General features: G+C 42.4%; 1 protein-coding gene across 1 annotated transcript in view; it reads left to right on the top strand.

Annotated features, from left to right (window-relative positions):
- The first annotated feature begins 245 nt into the window (after nt 1-245).
- Nucleotides 246-22,277, top strand: part of tmem170b (transmembrane protein 170B) — a 32,340-nt gene continuing 10,308 nt past the window's right edge. Inside the window, exons 1-4 of the mRNA XM_071499864.1 lie at nt 246-264; nt 332-781; nt 8,994-9,164; nt 12,678-21,697. Coding sequence (XP_071355965.1) covers nt 607-781; nt 8,994-9,164; nt 12,678-12,808 — 477 coding nt within the window. The 5' untranslated portion in view covers nt 246-264; nt 332-606 and the 3' untranslated portion in view covers nt 12,809-21,697. The remainder of the gene's footprint in view (nt 265-331; nt 782-8,993; nt 9,165-12,677; nt 21,698-22,277) is intronic.

Genomic DNA, 22,277 nt, shown 5'->3' on the forward strand with positions numbered 1-22,277 from the left:
ACATAACAATTTATGAAAGGTTGATGAATATATGTTTCTGGCTGATTCGATGATTTTGGAAAAATGGTGTTCCTCTCCTCTGATTGGCTGAGCAACGTTCTACGCCAGTTCCACTCGCGCTAGTTGCTACGCACAATGGCGCTTGGCTGTCGCTTAGCAACCACGTTGTTTGAGTGCCGGTGAAGAGCGGGCCCGATGGCGGCAACAACAACAACAAAATCAACCTGGTCACAACCGAGTGTGTAAAGACGAGGACAACCACAGGTACATGTGTGATTTATAGCCTATCATAACCTGTGGCTTGTGATGATTACGTTGTTCGTCCCATCAGCGACTACGCACATTTCCTGCGCAAAGGCGGCTGGCCCTTTAAGGGTGATGTAGCTGGGCTAGCCGATGTAGGACGAGCCGACGGTGCGTCCGCCGCTATCCCCCATCATGGCCTCCACACAGCCGCCGCCGACACCACCGAGGATGAACCGACCAGACAGCGGCCCTTCCCTTCCCGGAGCGGAGACGGACGTCAAGCCGAAGCAGAGGCACCGGTAGAGGCGAGCCGCGCCGGGGAGAGCCGCCTCACAATCCCATGCCACCCCGGTCTCCTCCATGCCTTCGGCTAAAGCCAAGTACAGCTATTCGATAAAGAGGGGGGAGAGCCCGGGCGGCGGCGGCGGCGGCGGCGGCGGAAACATGACAACGAACCGGGATTATTCTGTCAATCTGTCGGTGCAGCAAGTGCTGAGCCTTTGGGTGCAAGGCACGACGCTGCAGCACTTCGCAGGTATGCAGAATGAAAGGTGCTGCTTTCATGTGCTCACTCAGAAGTCACCACCACCACCAGCATTTAGTTGTAAATCCTACAGCGGGTGCTGCTGGCATCTTTGCGCGTCCATTTTAAAGCAAATATAAACCTATAGATGTGTTATGTGTGCTCTCATGCTTAGTGAGCAGAGCTGCCCCCCATGAAAAGGGAGCATCTGTGCTGCCTAAGCCCCCTGAGCTGGTGAATAATTGCTGGTTATGCCACAACAGAAATGCCACTCCTCTGTCCAGGCGTGTGGAATCAGTGGATGGCATGAAAGTAATCACACCATGCGGCTAATTGGTCATTCTTCTGCGTGGAAATGCCTTGACTGTGTAGTAAATGAAGTGTTGTACCCCCCCCCCTGCCTGTTCCTCCACCCTTTGTCTTGCAGTCCAGTAATCAAGGGGCAATTAGAGGCAGCATCCTCAACTCTGGGCAGGATGTCTGTCTCTGGGATGGTCGAGGCTCTAAAAATAGCGAAGATGACTTAAAATTGCTGCTTTTTTTCAATAGGGTTTTGATTTGACTGTTAATACGATGTTTGTGGTTGGATCATCCTTGTGGACTGATAGCTGAATTGTCAGTTGTTGCTCTAGGTGAGTGGTTCCTTCAGAGCAGGGAAATTACCTGTTTTTGCCTCCTGCCTTGTTCAGAATGCTTTTATTCCACACACCTATAACAACTATACACTAGATGTCCCCTCTCACATAAAGGTAATGATCCGCACCTTTTCTGGGGGGTAACTATCTGTGTTAAGGAGCTTCACGGAAGATGTGTTATGGCCACAACATAGTCAGCTGCGTCCACATGAAATAAATAACAAAAACAATTTAGTGGATAAAAAAGGAGTGTGTAGGCAGTTTATCTTTCCTCTGCAGACAGGCCTAACTTCCTCAGAAAGAACTTGACACAGTCGAGCTTCTGGTCACCATCTGTTCAAAACACTGTCATTATTTGATAAAGTTGGATTAAAAAAACGAATGTACATAGAAACGACAGGATCAGTCTGTTGTATAAATACAAGATTATAGAAATTCTTGAGTTCCTCCCTGCAGAGAGTGGAGCGAGGGCGGACATGCAGTCATAGCCGAGTTGGCACAGATCCATCTTTCGAAACACAGCTGACATCCTGTGTTGAGAAACACATCAAGCACAGAGGTAGTTAATGATGCTGACTCAGCAGGAAGCTGCAGCGTATGTAGAAGTTTGCGGAAGCAGAGCTGCAGCAGCGAGTAGAAAGCTGTGAGGAGCTGACACCCAGGCTTTGGTGAGCAGGGCTGAAGAAACTGCCACCCGATCCCCCTGAACCTCACAGTTCAGCAGCCAGGTGAAAAACGACCTCCTGGGACATTAGATAAGGTCAGGGGGAGAGTGTGTGAGCCCTAAACAACAAGAGCAATAGACTCCAGAAGCAGATGTAAACTTTTAAGTTACATCAACCCCTTTAACCTCTTGTTGAGGCCCGGAGGAGCTGCTTAAACAGATGGATTTCCTGTTTATGATTTGTGTGCTCACAGCAGTTTCAGTTCAGCAGACCATGAACAGAACACTGTTTCCACTGTACTGCAGAACAGACTTACTGTATCTGCAGACCAAACATATCTACATGGTTATGTATCATGCAGATATAGGTTTGGTCTTATGTTCCCATAATATCCATGTTTAAGATTTTGAACTCCACCCAACACTGTGCAGGTGAATGAAACTGGGTTTGTGGCGTGTAAACCATTGAACAAGGACACTGTGTCTTTCCAGAAACAATGTCCTTGTTGCTCTGTGTCACCAAAGTCCTGCCTGTGAACGGAGCTACCTGCTAGAGGAAGAAACCGTCCCTTTGAAAATGATTTATTAGAAATTTGAAATGGCCTTTTACATGATGCAAGACCATATGCTGTTGGGTATCACTGCTAAAGTGTTGACTTATTTGACATCTACTTTCTTATCACTTCCTATCATTCACCCAGGTATGCTTTGCTCTGCAGGCCCTCTTTTAAATATCCCATAATTGGAAATAGGGCTTGAAGATATGATCTCAAATTATTATCACCTTACTTGTCAAATCTATCTCAATAACAATGAAGCTGATGCTTTTATACGTTAGTTTATGACATTTTCATTCTCATGCTGACTTTTTATATGTTTGCCTGCATCTGTCATCGTAAAATGGCTTAATTACTCTGGATTGGATTTGGGTCTGATTGGTTGGTTAGTTTGGTTAGATGTCACCTGCTGTTGTCCCTCTTCTCAGTTTCATGCTCTGCTAATCAACTGTTTAAATGTTTTATTTTAACATTGGATCAGATGTAATGAGAAAAGTGTGGTGATAGGATCCAATTCTGTATTTTCCCTCATCTTTACGGAGCTTTTAGCTCATTGTTTTGGTTTTATAGCCTGTAATTCTAGTGTTTTGGTTCAGTCTCACTGCACTCAACACTCCTGTTTTCATTAAGCCACTATATACTACTTATCCAGCACCAAAAAGCACAAACTCAGCAACTAGCCGGTGATTATATCAGAGCATTTAGCGGCTAAAGAACCAGATATTTCCCTCAGGAGTTGGTGGAGACCAAAAACAGGGTGAATATTAGATTTATACTCACCAGGTGGCCAGAAATATGACTCCAAATGAATGATAATGTTGTTGACAAATTGGCCATATCAGCTTTATTAGGTGATATTATGTCAGTGTTGTGTTTACAGCTTACTACGTGGCCAAAAAACACATGAATGCAGGTTTCATTATATGGGATACATATTGTATTAAGCCCTGTGATAGCCTGGTGACCTGTCCAGCATGTACCCCACCTTTTTCCCAGTGTAAGATGGGTAAAAGATAAGCAGTATAGCTCTTAGATGGATGGACATATAGAATTAAAAACACTAAAATAGGTCAGTGAGAGATGCACAAATTCGGAAATTCATTAAATTCATTGACAGGATTCTCCATGAAGGGTTCAGTACAAAGTCAAGACAGTAAAAGCTGTATCACTACCAGCCAGCCATATCGCAGCTCTACCTCTCGCTCCATGCCGGGACGAATCCATCATTCTTCCCCCTGACAGGTGAACTCAGCACCCCTGCAGGGCTCCTGCTCTGGGAGTCTGCAGCTGTGCCACTTTGACTTGTTCATGTTCTGTAGCGGCTCGCGTGCTCAGGCAAAATCTCTTACCTGACCTCTTATCAAGCGACCAAAACCATGATCCCCTGCTTTTTTTTTATGCTCCGCTGTTGACAGATGAGCTCTAAAGCTGCCGTGCTGACAAAGACCTCGGTCTGCGGTTGTGGATTAGCAGAAGTTAATGCCGTGCTCTGACTGTGCTTTGGCCTGTGTTCGCTCGTATCTCTGAACATGACACAGCATATCTCTCACCCTATAGGTGCGCTTTCTGAGCTGTGACCACCTGCACTCCTGTCCCCTGAAATTAAATGTCCAACTCACCTTCCAACATCTGCTAAACTGGAAAAAATGACCTGCCAAGAGTCATTTCTATCAGCCAGAGTAAATAACGAGCCATGTATTTCCACTCAAACATTTCACCCCACGAATTTTCTCTCTGCGCTTGTTCATTTAAAACTTGATCACCTTACATGAAGCTTGTAATTCATCAAGAAGTGCAACAGAAATTCCTCTAACTAAATCATTTAAATGTTGGTCCAAGTGTTCCCGGCCCCTGTGACAGGTGACTTATAGCCATTTATCCACAAAGACAGACTTTTGCTGGCATTTAGTTCGCAGTAGTTATTAATGTCCTGCTCTTCAGTGTTAGTGCTCCGCAGTGAAGAAACAAGTATTCAGGTCCGTTGGTTATGTAAAAGTACCAGCGCCACGATGTAGAAAGGCTCCAATGCTCCAAGTAAAAGTCTTGTATTCAAGTGATACATTATTATATATTCCCCTAATAAATTGTTTTAACTGCTTTATCTCAGGGCTGCAACTATTGATTACTCAGCCAATTATTGTCTCAAATCGTTTTGTCTATAAAATGTTCAGTAATGGTGAAAATGCACGTTACACTTTCTCACAGTTCAAGGTCACGTCTTCAAATGTTTTGTCAAAGTCTAAGAAAAGCTGAATCATCGTGTCTGAAGCTGAAACCAACCAGGGAACATTTGTCATTTTTGTTTAAGAAATAAAAACGCATGACTACCAAAACACTAATTATTTGATTATCTGATTATATTAATTTTCTGTCAACAAATTTTAATCAACTAATTGTTGCAGCTCTACATTATATGCACTTAGGTATGTCACAATCTGTAAATCTGACGGGTCCTGACACGATTAATTTACACAAATTTGTATTAATATTTATCTTATCTTTGCATTTTTTTGTGAAATATTGGATAATTTGAACTTCGACAATCTGAACTTGGGGCTTCAATAGATGTTCAAATGAAACCATCTGAGAAGTTTAGAGGTGGAGTTTCTTTTTTCGTAGAACTGCTCATAAATATCTGAAAACTGCTTTTGTTTTTATACAGGGTCACAAACCAAACACATTGGGAACCACTGGTTTACTCTTTACAAATGCAGTTCATAAGTGTGTTTTGTGTAACCTCTTTATAGTCGTTATAGATGTAAAGTACTTGATGAAGGTGCAGCCAGTGCTGGTGGTCACGTGACCGCAGTGGGGTTTCTGGGACATGTCCTCCTGTGGCCCGACATGCTCCCGTGTTGAGCATTGTGTAAATCCATCCAGGCTTAAGTTTAGCGACAAATGCCCAACGTGCCATGCATCCAGGACTGGATGAGGGATCCTAATGGAGCAGGCTGGGATTTCTCTGGCTGGTTTCTATTATTTAACATAGCATGGAGGAGTATTTACCAAAATGAGACGTCCTCCCTCAATCCAGCGTCATTTAGAGGAGACGCTGGTTACGTACTCATGACGCACTGCATCTGAACAGTGAAATGTGTCAATAACAAGAAAAACAGTCTAAATTCTCGTATGCCAGCTTCTCTAATGTGAGAGTTTGTATGTTCTACAATTGTAAACTGAATATCTTTGGGTTTTGGACTAAAACAATTAAAGATGTTATCAGTTACTCTGGGAAACCATGATGGACATTTTTACAATTTTTGAGCATTTTTTTTGACAAAATGATTAATTGAGAAAATAACTGGTAGATTATTAGATAATAAAAGTAATTGTAAGTTGCCATTCTGGTCTGAGACACAGTTCAAGGATTTGAATATCCTTGATGATGGTGGACCTCTGTCACGGGCCGGGGGGGGGAGGGCAGGGGGAAGCATAATTAGCAGAATGGAAAGCACCCACTGTCCTCTACTGCTCTGACTCTCATACCCCACGTCCCATCGCAGACATCTCCCTCCTCTCTTGCTAGATGGATGGCGAAAGACAGCAGTGGATGCCCCGTGATTCGTGACCTAACTGTGCTCAGTCATGCAGGACAAAAAGCCGTTGTGTTACGGAGCCGTCACATCTCTCTCCGTCCGGCTCGACAGCTGACTGCCAGATCAATAAGTAGATGTAGGCGCTCAGTCGACTGTGGAACAACTAGGTTAAATGGATATGCTAAAGAGCTCCTTTCGGGGCTGCCACCATGAGAAATACTTTGTAAATAGATTTGGGTCTTTGGATGTTTACACCACACAACAATGTCACGTTTCCTGTTTATACCGCCTCGTCCAAACAAAACCGGCTCAGTCCTTTACACAACATTCCTGCGCTTTGGATTGGTCATTCTTATCCGAGCTGGACGTCCTCCTTCCTCAGGCAATCTCTTTTCTTCTTGAATAATCTCATGGCCAGCTGGCTTCTCCTCGCTCCCACGGTGCCAGTGGTTAAAAACATGGCCCCTCGCTGGCGAAGCGCGATGAGGCCGGGGCTCTTTATGCAAAGCTGGCCCATGAGACAGAAAGAAACAGAGAAGGAAGGAGGGATGAGGAGGAAGAGGATAAGAGAGGTTTTGAATGGGGTTGACCCCTGATTTGGTCCAGCTTTTTTAAAGCTGTTTACTTTCTTAAGGATTCATGCCTTAAGGCAGCACAGCCTGGACCCTGTAGGTTGGGGCAGTTTGGGAATCGAACTAATTCAGCATTTTGGGTTTTGCAACAGCGAAATCGTGATTACTGATGTAGAAATGCTGAATTGTGTATCTACGGTGCAGCAGACGGCCTTGAACATTCACTAACGGAGACTTGAGCTATTGTTTCAGATTTTCCATTTACTGCCTAATGTCTAGCTCGCAGCAGCTCGTCTGAAATCTCACTTTTAGTTTTATACATCTCACCTCAGCTCCATTACCATGCTCGGCTGCCTCTTTGATGAGCCCTGACTTAGACTGTGGCGGCTGTAGATTGAAATCCCCCATTGGCTCACAGCTACTTGTGCAGCTCCAACAGTATCTCTGCATCCCGATCTGTACTGTGCAAAGGATGTTTTTTCTCTACATAATAAAGTCTCATTATTTGCACGACAAGGACATTGTTTCTTTACTTACCAGGGAGGAATATTTATCCTACTCTTCACTGTGATGAAAATCATTACGGATCAGTCATCTTTGCTCAATAGGCACTAAATTGATTTAATATTGCACTGATCATGACGCTGAAAAAACAGTATGGTCAAGATCTAAGTAACAGAGGCTGAGAAATCCTGACTTTTTAGATCTGTAGTGTTGGTGTAGCTCCAAAAACATTTTCCATAGAACCACTGTTCTTCAGTCTTTAATCACACCCTCGCTGTCTGGTTAAAACACGTCTTAAAAACCACACCCCAAGTTTGCAACAGAGGCTTTTTGTTATAAATGTGTCATAGTCAAACCGAAGGTGATGCTGATGATGTCACTGTGATGTCATCATGACAAAGCTCCTGCCGACCCACCGCAAACATTTTGCCGTGCATCTGTTTTCACAGGCTGAGCAGGACTAACCAGGACCGAAAAATGAGTGGAGTGATCCTTTAACGAGTTTTCATGCTTGATTAATTTATTATTTTACATCAGTTGACTGTTACGTCCAGTGGTTCTCATCCATTTTGGCCTGTGACCCTTAAAAATGAAGCAACGTCTGTATGTATAAGTTGTGAACAGTTCCCCCAGAAGCCAACAATATCCAGCACTCCGAAAGAAGTATATTGAAAAATCCCCCAAGACAATACAAATTAGTTTGGCTGAACTTAGTTTTTCTTCTTTGCTGTGCTGTCTTGCAACCATAGATTTATCTCATGATCCCTTGGAGAGATCCAGGCTCTTAGTGTGATTAGGTCTAAAAAATAATAAAAACAAATACCTATTTTATTTCCCATGCCATGTTTTGTATGACTGACAGTCCAAAACCCAAACATATTCAAGAAGTATTCACATTCTTTACCTAAGACAAAGTAAAAATAAATGTAGAAATACTCCATTACAAGTAAAAGTCCTGCAGTATTTGTGTTACTGAAGTATTTACAGCAAAATATGTAATAATGGATTAAAAGTAAAGTGCTCAATATGCATCAGATTGGTGCCTGTTAGTGTTTTATAATTATATATCATTAAACAGTGGAGTCCAAAAGTCTGTATATTGTTATATATTATAATATTGGGTTATTATCGCCTGTGTATCAAGTAAGAAGTATTTTAATGATGCAGCCTGCTGTGGTGGAGACAACAGAGGCTTCACAGGTTTTGACAAGTTTACATAGTTGAGTTGTTTAATCTACAACATGATACAGTTTGTGTATAAAATCCTAGCTCTGCAGCTAATTAATTATCAATTAATCAGCCAATTACTTCTTCAAATTAACAATTAATCATTTATTCTATTCAACATTGGAAAACAGTCGAGTTAACATCATTAAATGTTTTGTTTTCTCATCTGAGGAACTGGAACCAGCAAACATGCAGATTAATTGTCTTTTTGTTCACGAATTGATTAATTGACTAATCACTGCATTTCTAGGAATGATAAAAAGTGATTTTTTTAATAAGTAAATAGTAGCATAAAATGGAAATACTCAAATAATGTACCTTAAATCGTTACTTAGGACAGACTAATCATTTCATCACTGTTGAAACGTAAAGACATTGCTCTGAATCTAATCTGAAATCTTCCAGATCTTCCATCTGCTCGGTCAGAAATTTGTTTGTTGTGCAGCGTTTTTCCTGTTGTACTTTTACATATTTTCAGGCCGTATCTGATCAAACATCCTGCCTGTGCTGTGTTTCGTCTCCCTATCAGAGATGTGGTACTGGGTGTTCCTGTGGTGTCTCTTCTCCTCGCTCTTTGTCCACGGGGCAGTGGGGCTGCTCATGTTAGTCATGCTGCAGCGCCACAAGAGGGGCCGCCTCATCACCCTGGTGCTGGTCAGCGTGGGTTTCCTGGCCTCCCTCTCCGGAGGCGTCATCACCAGTAAGTCCAGCCACTACTACTTTTGGGGTTTTTTTTTCGTTCCTTTTTTTTTTTTTGGCTGACCTCAGCAGTGTTGAGTATCCAGTCATCCAGAAAAAGGAAGGAGGCGACGGGGTGAAAGAGAGCAGGATGTTGGGAGTTTGAGTGTTAACTCCTCTCAACCAGAGGAAGACAGGAACTGACAGTGAGGGAGAGAGATTTGGTGATTGGTGTTTTTTTGGGGGTTTTTTTTGTTTACCTTCTTTGTTTATGCAGCACAGGAAGCTTCAGGCTGACATTGACGAAACTAAATCCCAACCCCAATATTCTCCGCTCCATTTACCATGATTTAGAAGAAGTGTTGATATTTTGAGGGCGTAGTGATGCATTCAAGGTACCCAAGAAAAATAATCAGAGTTTAGATGGATTTATGTGAGTGCAGTAATGCAAAGACAATGAAGCATGATAAAAATGTAAAGGTTTCCTGTAGAGTTTGTTCACCGTCACTGTTACTCACCAAAACTCATTGATTGTATCCTACACATTACTGGCGCCTATAGATCAGTGGAATAATGTGAAACCATTGGCAGGGCTGTGTATCACGTTAACTATGTGTGTGTTATGTGCACGAGATAAAGAAAACATAAATAAACATAAATAAACAGCTTCGTAGTTCTGCTAGAGGTAAAAAAAATAAATAAACTTGGAGTTTATCTTTAAGCTCTGTCATCACTTTACATTAGGGCTCTGTACCATTTTAAATGCTTAGCAGGCAGCGAGAGCCTGACAAAGAGATGCTATCAAGTTGCATTATGGGAATTGTGGGATGCAGCAGATTTGGACACAACTAGGGACTGAAAGTTAGAATATTCCAGCCAATGCTGCATCAATTTGTTTTTTCTTTTTTTTTATGTAATCTGTCTTTCTGGTTGGTTTTTAAATACAGTTTGAATTCCAGTGTATATGATCCCCCTGAAAGTCCTAATACTCTAACATTGAATTATGGCCCAGCACTTAAATAATCAATATTGTAGTGATTTGTCTCCCAGTTGTAGATTTACCCTGCATTTTCTGTCTGTGTGGGTTCTGTCTCATTTTAATTTATTTCTCTCTGTTTATATAAATGCATCCACACTTGTCTCCATGTTTCTAGACGACCACATATTATTTAGGCTTTGCTTTGTCTTTCATTACCGTCCACTCACCGTAGCAGAGTGTGATCGGGGCAGTGTAAATAGACCTGACTCTCTCCGAGCGTAGGGCCGGAGCTCTTCAGGGCTCGCTGAATGAATCACTCTCCATCATAGCTGCAAGCTGCCTGCCCCCCCCCCCCCAAAAATAGAAAGACACTTTATTATTAATGTGAAGCAATCAGGGAGAGCAGACTATTGACTGTGCACACACCGCTCAGTCTCACCCTCTGTGTGCACACAAGCCAAGACGATCTCAGCTGAGCAGAAGTAAAGGAAAGGTTTTGTAGTACAGAGCAGCTCGGTTTCAGTCCAGTCCATCACTAAATAGATAGATAATTAGATAGATAGACTTTATTAATCCCGGAGAGGGGGGGAATAAAAAATGTCACAGCAGCCAATCACATAAATACACAACAAATAAGGACAATACGCAACAAATATAAATAAAAGTTAAGAAGCCGCTGCAGACGCATTCTTGACACTGTGTGCAATCAGAAAACTCAAGGATTGAAAGTACACGTACAAAAACACACAAAGACACTGAAAAACAAACTAGACACTTGCACAACCTGCTCTGACAGGCAGCCGCTGGCGCAATCGCTTCAAAAAAACTGCTTTGTAATTATTTATTGAGAGAGTCAGAGTCGACAGTCGGTTGACATCACTGTTCTTAGCTTCCATAATGTGACAAATTGCTGAGGTAGATTAAGATTAGAACAGGAGGAGGTAAACAAACTAGAGCACAAAGATGCTCTTTTGTTAACATAAATATAAACAAAGTTTTTGCCGATGATCTATGATATGACTCTGGTAGTTTCTACAACCTGTGAGCTAACGCAGGGCTTTTCCAAGTCTGACACCGCTCTTCAAAAAACAAGGGACATTTTGGGAAATGAACACCATTAAAAGTTTGCCCTATCAGCTATCAGCAGTTCCTGTTTGCTGTGTATGATGAACTAACAGACTGATGAACTCACTGGATTATATGCTTTACTTATACCCTCAGTGAGCTGTGAGTGTGGATAAGCAGGACGAGCTACAATAAATAACTTCACCTCAGGCACTGTCCTCTCCTCACGTCTCTCCTCCTCGCCTCCACTTCAACTCTCTCGCAATCTTGATATATAAATAATATTTTTATATTGTATATACAATATTTGTTATATTTCCCCAAAAAACAGGACATAAAAAAATTACCCCATGTTATTATCTTCACTGCGTCTTTAAATATTTCTAAATCCTGACTGATGGACAGAAATTCTGAGAGAAACGCTGAGAAAATATGTTTTCAATTCCAGTTTTATCTCTGTTTTTTTTTTAGTTTTGAAGCACAATCGTCTCTCTGCTTTGATCCACGCTGTTTGAATCCGATTGCAGATTCATGAAAAGTTTCTATCTGTTTCCATGACGACAGCCCAAACAGCATATCGTGTGGATGAGCGTGACAAACTCTTGTAGGAAGAGTCAACACAGTGTGTGGCTGTGCACTGTCTCCGCACATGAACGCTCCACCATCCTTTAATAAATATTCACACACAGAGAACATGACAGTGCTGCTGCATAGAAGAGACGTGTGTGTGTGTGTGTGTGTGTGTGTGTGTGTGTGTGTGTGTGTGTGTGTGTGTGTGTCTGTGTCCTCTGTACTGTGACCTGACAGTCTGCAGTAATCCTGACAGACAGCTGTGTTTGTACTGTGTGTTTAATAATCAGTGGTGGAAAGCGACGAAGTACATTTACTCCATGAATATTTCTGTTTTATGCTCCTTCATCCTTCTCCTCTACATTTTTACATTGAAAAATACGCCACTGTTTAATCATCGAGCTCAGCGATTAGTTGATTAATCAGTTTTTGAAGAGAAAGACAGTGGATCTGCAGCTGTTTAATCATCTGCTAAAACAATCACCATATGACTCTTCACTTGAATATCTGAGGCCCAAATTATCCAATATTTCACTAAAAAAGAAAAGAGAGAAGAGAGAAGACCAAACATATAATATAAATTTGTCCACCAAAATTTGTTTCTGCTGAAAGAACATTTGGCCTAGTGCTTCCTCTGGTCTGTTTTGGTCTGTTCTGGACTCACAACCTCGACAAATAATGTATTATTCGAAAGCTCTAAGTCTCCTCAGTCTATCTGTTCTGTTGATTAAATCTATCCGAAGTGTTTTCCACATAAAAACTACTATTCAACAATACAGAGAAAAAAAAATGTACACGCAATGTGCTTTTACTGGAGTAGGATTTTGAATGCAGGACCTTGTGCAGGGATTTCACAGTGTGGTGTTTTTAAGAAAAGGATCTGAACAATTCCTCCACTGATGTGTGTTTTCTCTCCTTCAGGCGCAGCGGTGGCGGGGGTTTACCGCGTGGCAGGGAAGGACATGGCACCGCTGGAGGCTCTGGTGCTCGGCGTGGGCCAGACCACCCTCTCTGTCATCATATCCTTCTCACGCATCCTGGCCACTCTGTGAAGAAAACCCTGGACAGGTTGAAGGACAGACGCTGACACGAGAGGAGAGCTAATGAATCAGAGACTTAACGGCGCTCCTCGAGGCTGGTTTGTGGAAGGAGAGGAGGCAGAAATGCTCTGGACCTTTAGGGCTGGATGCAGGACAGAGCGCCCCCCGGTGTCTCTGTCCTGTTACTGCCACAATCACTGCAATTCAGAGGGAACTCAATGCGGGCCGGGCACCTTCATGCCGAAGAGCAGCAGCAGCAGGCGGCGATTGGCGCCATCCTCAGCTTCTGGACTTGAAAGCCATGTTTGGGCATTTTCCAGAGTCACATCAGTTCTTTGTGCCAACAGCCTTCTCTGGGACGTCCAGATGCCTTTGTGGCCACAGACTCATGAAGGCTTTCTGTTGCACTTGTGGGAAGAAAGAAAGAAAAAAAAAAAAACAACTATTTTTTAAAAAGTGACGACCTGTAATAATGATCGATGATCAGCGTGAGAACAAAAGTCAAGCAACGTGGGGTGTTTAGGGAGTGACAACCCAACAGTGTTCATCAGCAAAAACACCTTTGGCATCAGTGTGAAATATCAGCCTCACCTCCAGGTCTTCACAAGTCCAGTTCGTCATGATCATTCCCTTTCCTTAAACCGCTTCAAAGCTGCACCATCCAACTCACGAGCAAGATGCAGCTCTGAATTTTTGCACTTTGTAAATGTTGGAGACGCTCTTTGCCTAAGACGTGTGAAATCAGTAGACGAGGAGGAGAAAACCAGCATCAGTGCTACGTTTGGTTTGTCGTGTTGAAATATTGATTCATTGTGTGCCAACCAGAACTCTGAGTGGAGACATTTAGGAATTAGGATTATTCACCTTGTTGATCGAAAGGTAGATGAGAAGATTGATACCACTCTCATGTCTGTACAGTGAATAAACAGTGGGAGCCAGGACACAGTTAGCTTCTTCCCAAGCTTCTTCCTGTAGTGTGAGGGGTTTACAGACTTTATTTTTCCCTGATGTCGAATTGTCAATAGCAAACAGGTCCTGTTGAAGTCCTGTAGTGTGAAAGGAAGCGCGATGGAATGAGAGCGATCTGACCACGAAACATCACCAACCACATGTTGCGCGCTGACAATAAAACTTTAATTTCAACTCCCCTCCAGCTCGCTGCACAATGTAGCCATGCTCATTCTGTCTTCTGTCGTCCTCCACTGTTTTTTTCCTTTATTTTGTTTTTCGGTGCAAAACGTAGCACCGCTGACGGTCCGCTTTAATGTTTGTTTGGCTGTGAAGTCACGTTTGATCATGTGAGCGACATCACAAGTCCCTGGAATTTGTCCCTGGATTAAGATATTAATGTGGTCGCTCACATTTTTAAGATCGGTTAAGATTTGAAAATCCTCTAATGTGACTTAAGCCTTCGCTTAGACTGTAAACATGTAACGAAATCCACCTACAAGCACCTCTAAAGCTCACTGATTATCATGTTATATCTTGTTTGTTTAATCCATACACAAAACTGTACGAGAAAATGACAAGTCATCTCTTGACGGGGAGTCATGTGTCTGTTGTGGCTCTTTCCTGGCAGGGAGCAGTGAAGTCCACCACATAGAACCACCTGCAAAACAGTGAATTATCGCTCTTGCTCTTCATATTACACAAACAAGATGATTCAGAGACACTGAAGTTATTACCATGTGTGACAAAAGCATCAACTCTTTGCTTTTTTTCAAACTAGAACCGCAGACTTTTGGCATTTGTTCTTCAAAAATTAATATCAAAAATGTTCTGTAGATCGAGCAATTGATTAATAAATAAGTAATAAATGTGTTAATTAGTGAGCTTTAGCAGAGCCGGTTGGTTTTGTTTCTTTCGGACAGAGCCAGCTGTTTGCAGTCTTTATGCTAAGCTAAACTAGCTCCAGCTTCATTTACACTGTACAGACATGAAAGTGGTTGAGTCTCCATCTAACTCTTGGCAAGAAAGCGAATGTCATATTTCCCAAAGTGTCAAAATATTCCTGTGAGGCAGACAGAGAGAGGCCTGGCCGAGCCCACAGTAGTGTTAACTTCGGGTCTGGTTTGAGTGAGATCAGGATTCTCTTCATCAGGTTTGAAGGAAGGTGTATTCATGTGAAAAGGGTTGTTTTGCTGCTGGAGAGTCAAGCTCTGACATTTTCAGAGAAACTATTCTCTGCCTGCGAATCCGAGCGCAGATTTTCTGTGGTAACGTTGGAGTGCAGCCGTCCTTGCCCCCGACGTCGTCTTTCTAACATTGTCTGCACCGCCTCAGTATAAATTCCCTGGAGGAAAGCCATCCCTCCCTGGAGAAGGTCAGACAGATTCTGCTGCTCAGATCGCCATTTCTCTATGGCTCCCCTCTTTTCTTTGTGTTGTTTATTAACCCATGTTCCTTAAGTTTCACTTTGCATTATTGCACTGAATTTAATCTGCCTTGTTTCAGCACAGTGTGCGACACTACGACTCTGGACACACAGAAAGGACACTGTCGGTTTTATTTTGGTGAGGTTTTGTTTTTGGGAAGGGTCAAATATGAAGAATGTGCTTGAAGCTACTGTACTGACTCATTTGAGGTCTTCACTGACAGTATTGAAGAATAGAAAGATCCTCTGATTTATTGCTCATTACGCGGCCCATAAGTCCTCCCAGATTCCTTTGTCCACAGCACCAGTCTTAGGGTGAGAGGAGCTAGGTTGTAAAGCCAAAGTATCGCTCACATTTTAGCTTTATTTATCATCTTTTTCTCATTTAACTGATATCACAGCCGAAACTTATTTGTTGTATTCAGTTTTAGAGATATTTGCACATTGGCTCGGGTGTCAAACGGCCCCCAGACAAAACCACAGTTGATGTGAATTAGACGCAAAAAGAAGCTGATGTTTGCGTTGTTAGGTGTGTGTGTGTGTGTGTGTTTTTTGCTGGGAGGCCCTGAAGGTAAACAGCCTGTATTTATTTGAGTTATGTAACTGACTGGTTCTGACCTTCGATACCAGCTCAGCACACAAGAGGGCGACATTGCACAGAACTGAAGCGGCAGCAGGAGCCTGAACGCCTGAAAGATGATTGTGGATGTTGCCACAGAGTGTTTTGATACAGAGGAGAAAAAAAAAATGTTTCTGTCCAAATTTCCCCTGAATTGAAGTGTGAAATTATTATTTGTAAATGAGAAGCCCCCTCTTTATCCACATTGTCCACTCCACCTGTTTTGAATGTTTTTGCTCAATTTTCAGGGACCAAATGTGATGTTGCTGCTGATGACTCACCTGCTGTCATAGCAATGACATCTCTGTGAATCTGTTCGTGGGGCAGTTCCTGCATGTTCTGTACGTGTGTGTGGTTCATAGGAGACGTGTTGTTGTTGTTGTTGTTGTTGTTGCCGTGTTCGCTGTCGGTCTGTGTGGTTGTGCATGTGAGTAGTGAAACAGGATATTAATTTATTCTTTCTCTCATTAGCGGGGGGTTGTTCACATTCTTTAGCAGACCCCTAGAGCGTCAGAAAGGGTGAGGACCCTAATTGTAGGTGACACTGCTCAGAGGAGTCGTCACAGCAGTTCACTGAGCAATGTCTTACATAATGTTGGGGAAATGGTTTTATTTGCCATGTTGGAAAAACGACTTTTCTGCAGACGACGTTGCAAGAACTGGACCGAAGTTGTTAGGTCGGTGCACTTACTGTACATCCTGAGCTGTATATAGCCACAGTGTACAAAGTCTTCACAGGAAGAGTGCATATCACAATAAAAGCGTAACCTACAGCTGATATGAACAAGCTAACCACTGGATAGTGTTTTGATATTCACACAGTCGGGAGTATTCACACCCAGTGCCATGATCGCTCATGAAGAATATTGTTTTTCTTTTTTTCCGCTCCAGGTTTCTGTGATTCAGCTGCCGTGCGTGTGTGTGTGTGTGTCTGTGTGTCTGTGTGTGTGTGTGTACTGCAATATCTAAGGAGACACCCAGCAACTAATAATACCCTCTAGACTTTTAAAAAGGCCATCGCACTGCAGCGAGACGCCCAGCTCAATAATCCTGTCTCCTTCATAGGCTTATAACTAAAGCTGCCCCCCTCAGTCCACTGTCGTCCAAATGCCACATATTCCCCCCCTGGACACATACTGTGTACCCGCTGTGATTGCATGTGCAGTGCAGCTCAGATAATGTGTGAATGGACTATATGGACAATCCAACAAAAGACAATGTTGTACAAAACCCAAAGTGGCACTTGTAGATAATGTACAATATGTTCTTTTTTTAATTTTGTACCAGCCAAACCGCTGATATTTATAACTATTGCCTATTTATGTACAAATTGTTCTCCTGTACATACTCAACAGTAAGTTGAAATAAAAATCTTTTGCAGTATAAAAGCCCAGCAGTGCCGTTTCCTTTCTTCACTGCCTCGTCTTCCCAGCAGATGCAGCAGCAGTGACTGTTTTCTCACTTCCCTGCTCCTCATCCGTCTACTGTCGACCTCCTCTGTGCCCTCGTGGTCCTCCATCACTCTCCCTCCAGGTTCTGGCTGCCTCTTCGCTTCCTCCTTCCAGGTTTTGGTCTGATCCTCGCCTCCCTCCTCTCTCCAGTCCTCACTCAGAGGTGAAAGAACATGGAAATACTTCATTAGTTGAGGACAGAAACTGTTTTTCCCACTTTATTTGAACTCACAGCAAAGTTGTCAAGTGTTAAAATTCTTTGCCAGAGTTTTCTAAGTCCACGTTCATTTAGATTCTTTCAGATCACTTTTGAAGGGAGCGATATCAGCTGTGTCTGTGTAGTGTGGATCCAGTCAGATCTTGAAAACCTCAGTCAGACTTAAACTGAGGAATGCTGCAGATTTTCCATCATTTATTAGAGATTATTTATCTAAAGCTGAAAAGTGGTATCAGTTGTTATTTGTCTCATAGAGATAAAAATGGCTCTGGAGCCTTCGTTCAGCTGCCTGTACTCTGTTACCTCGTTCTTCTATTTAAATACATTTCAAAGGGAAATATATTATTGTATATATTTTTATTCTACTACATTTATCTGGTAGCTATAGATACCAGTTAGTTGGCAGAGGAGGATTTTATATTAAAAAGATGCCAGATGTCTACAAGTTGTTAGATAAATTTCTCCTCTCAACATCTCATGAGGTTTAATTTAAATAACCGTTCAAGACTTAAAGAGGTCAAACTGTCCAATGTTTCACAAAAAAAAAGATCAGTCAGAGAAATGAAAACACACTTGTGAAGCAGAAATTATTTTTTTCTTCTTCTATATTTTATCTCATATCCCAAGATTTACCTTGTGACTGGACCACCGACCACTGGACCATGTAAAGCAGTTAAAACTGGCTCCTGGTTTATACAGCACTGAATTATTAATCTAAATATGTAATAAATAAACTAAGACCTCAGTCAAGGGCCATTTTCTGCTGAATGACTACTTTTATTTTTGATACTTTACATTTTGCTGATAACACTTCTGTACTTTTACTTAAGTTGCTTTTGAATTCTTGACTTTTACTTGTTACATGTGGAGTATTTGTACATAAATGTATTGGTTCTGTTACTGAAGTAAAGAATCTGAGTACTTCTCCCACCACACACACATGTATATTTACTGTATATAATAAAAAAACAATGACAGAGGATTCACCTTCATACAGCGTTTTATTACTTTGACTTGTTGGAATTAGATTTGAGTATTTTCCTACAAGTCTTTCATTCTACAAACTTGTTTTCACAAATGATTGAATCCGTCGTGAATCCAAATGAGCTGCTCGACTGTAGATATGAAGAATCAAACTCATCAGTATTAGTTACTGTTGTGTTCGCTCTCTGTGACTGTAATCAGACAGAGCATCAGGCCTGCACACAAAGCCCAGTTTGTGAATGCATTATTATTCACTGTGTCTCTGTTTCCATTGTCCTCAGATTCAGGGACGTCATCTCCAGTCACGGCTCGTCTCCTGGTGGCACCGGTGCAGATGGAGCTCATCGGAGAGGAGGCCGCACCACCGCTGCAGCCGCTGCCCCTCCTGGCGCAGTTGTGAGCCTCTCGGGCACTTCACTGCTCCGTACGTGCTCTCCCGCAGCAACCATTTTTAGAGAGGCAAAAGTTGTGTTTTGTCTTCCCCGGGCGTGGGGAAGTTGGCTGTTTTCATTTGGTGGTATGATACCCAAAAAAAGCTTCCAGTACGTGATGCCTCATCATTGTAATGACAGGGGCAGGACCTCCTAAAACATTTTGATTGTACCCATGACTCCATGTCTGAACAAAACACAATTCAGAGCCAGACACAATCCCTTATTCTCATATCTGATTTGACATTTCGTTGCTATTCCAGCCGTGTGAGGTGCCTTCCTCCCTGGCTTGAAAGGATTTAACCGCTCAAGGATAGAAAAACCCAAACCTCAGCCCCGTCAGCTGTCTATGCTGCTGAATGTAATGTGTTTGTAATGCACAGAGGAGGCGGACGGAAGGCTATGAATAACGCTCATGGAATTTAATCAGCATGCTTGATTTGAAAGGACAAAGGTTCTGAGGTTTTATCACTTTGTTTTTTGTTATTTTATTCTTTAATGGCGGAGAACAGAGCCTGCGACTGGGCTTGTGGTTTCCATTCATCAGCAGCTATGTGGACGGTGGTTTTATAACCAATAAGAGAGAAGGGCTGAGCAGGGCTGATAAGGGGTCAGTGGCTGCCATATGAGGGCAGGAAGTGTTTCATAACGGGCCAGGGAATGTGGCTCTGGTATTTATAAGTGTTTCATGAGTGTTTGGTAAACTGGGAAAAATGCAGGGGTGTACTCCACAGCAGGAACAATACTGTTTATGTTCTTTAAAAGACCTTAAATCTCTTTGAACCACTGCAAATGTGCACTGGTGTGCAGGTCCATGCAGACTTGATACCTAATTATTCTCCCTAAAAGAAAATTCATGCTCACTTTGCATTTGCTACCTCCATTGTAGAGGTTTGGAAAATGCAAGAGCGCAAGCAGCGGGAGCCTCTTGAAGCTTTCTGAATAAATTTAAATTTTAAATAAATTATTTCAAATGCTTGTGTCTCAAACAGTGAGCGTGTCCCTTCCTTTCTGAAGAGGCTATGAAGGGTTCACTGCTGCTTTTATGAATAGTTGCCCATGTTATTTTTTGGTTATTATGCTTTTGCAAATAATTCAGACACTAGAAGCTAACAAGGTTTCCATCTATGTAGTCAAGAGGGTCAGTGACACGGTTTGACTTGAGTTTGAAGTGAAGAGTTGTTGATGCAGTTTATCAGTTTCTGCCTGTTCTATGTTGGTCACGTGAGCCCACTGGTTACAGCAAAAACCTCAGACACCTTCAAAATTCATGTATTTGTAACTGGATTTTACAGAAAAACCTAAATTTTATATTTATGTGATCCATCACTAACCATTTTGTAACTACTCAAATGCAATAGTAGTTACTCCACAGACCTTTCCAGTTCATCCTCCTCCATTTTCACACTGCACTGTCTTCTACCGGGCTCAGTAACACTTTGCTGTCTGAGCAGGGCCAACAGAACCAACCAACCCCGTGACGCAGGCAACTGCATCATACCAAAATGGTAACTCACTAGCTAAATAGCTAGGTAGAAATTACGCAAATAAATTTCACATACAGGTTGTGCCAAAACATGCACGTTTCATTTCCCCCTTAAAGAGGCAAATGAATGGAAGTTTTTCGGTCACAGCCTGAAAGGTTAAGTGTCTTAATTCCTGGAAATGCCAGTTAACTAATCCTCCAGAGTTAGATGTGAATAACAGGGAGGCACGTTTCTGTGATTTGTCTTCAAACAGAAAGTTTTGGTGTTTGAGGCTCCATTGTTAAGGTCAAAGCTCTAGATCTCAGTTACATCATTGTGTTTACAACAGACGTGCTATATACATTGGCAAGTACATCTGATCAAAACTTCCTGCAGAGCCTCCTTGGTATTCTGGATATTACTCTGTTTACAGGCTGTCACAGCTACTTTGCATATCAAAATATTTAATCATGAAGGCCGAACCCTTCATGAGCCACTCGCTGCTATTGTCTTATTGTTTCCTCCACAGGAAATACTAAAGAGTTGAGCGTGAGTGCAGACAAGGGGATTGCATGCATGCTTTGAAAAAAACACCCCTTCAACAATGGCTGGAACCAGGCCAGATCTTTAGACCCGGCAGATCACCTCACATTATTGACCTTGTCTTTGTGCTAGCTGACTTGAGTCCAGTTGCTCATAACGTACAGTATATAAAGCGCAGACAGCAGACAAACAGTCCATGAGGCCAGTCTCCATCAGAGGCCCGACCCGCTGTCAGAGCAGCGCCTGCCGTCTGGACGAGGCTGTGATCTCCGTCTAGGTTTACTTCTTACTTTAGAGCTCCTCCGTCCTGACCTCCAACACAATGTAGTCCGAGTCAGGATGGGGAGTGTATTTACAAAGAAACCATTCACAGTTACTGGACTGATAATGATCCTTTTGATTGATTTATCAGGAGAAAAAACAGCAGCCTAAATTAGCAGACGACAGTGATGAATGTGTTCAGTTTATTGGTTATAAATCAAACCTGCTCTCCAGACATGTTTTAAACCATGTACAAATATATAATTTAACATATTTTGTTTAACATGGTTTTCCCACATAATAAGTGAAAGTAAAATCAAAAACACTTCCTCATTGAGAAATCTGGAGCAGGCCTTATGCCCCGCCCACCTCCGCTGCTGGCGCTTGATTGACAGGTGAAAGAGGAGCAAGTTATCAATATTATTAGCAATGATTCACCATGGATGTCAACGGGAAACACTGGAGAGACTCGGCCACAAGTTTAAGCCTCGGTCAGATCCAGACTCAGGAGCTTGTTGTTCACCAAAATCTGCGAGCAGAAGACGCATCAGCGCGGTAATCGTGTTTATTTGTGTTGCTAGCTGTTGTTAGCTTAAAACTGGCAGCGGCTAACGCAGCGTTAGCGGCTGTGCTATTGCAAACGATTTCTCTCTGTACTCACAAGATTTTGGTGACAGGTGAAAGAGCAGAAATGATCAAGATGGTTAGAGTCAGAGGAAACACCAGAGAGAGCCAGCCACATGTTTGACTCGGATGAAGGGTTACTAGCAGACGTGTCTGAACGGTTAGCATCTTTTATTTGTCGTTGTTGTTTGTTAGCTTGTAGCTAGCAGTGGCTAATGCGAACTGTGACTCCGCACCGACAAAGTTTCGGTTTATTTTGTTTTGTCCCTGCAGGTTGACGGGATTGGTTCCTGAGTTATGTGACGTATGAAACCTGACCGCAGACGAGACTGTGATTGGTTCATGTGGAAACACGCAGTCGTGACGTGGACTGCTTATTTCTCTCTTAATCATCATTATCAAGGTTAAAAACTTGATTTTCACTGGAGGGTTTTTTTTTTTTTTTTAAGATTAACTAGGAATTTTCTGTTGACACATTAGAAACAGCGGAAACAGTTGAAGATGTAGATGA

Source organism: Trachinotus anak, unplaced genomic scaffold, assembly GCF_046630095.1.
Source record: "Trachinotus anak isolate AG129_WGS33_773 ecotype Australia unplaced genomic scaffold, CSIRO_AGI_Tana_v1 ptg000016l, whole genome shotgun sequence".
Lineage (NCBI taxonomy): Eukaryota > Metazoa > Chordata > Actinopteri > Carangiformes > Carangidae > Trachinotus > Trachinotus anak.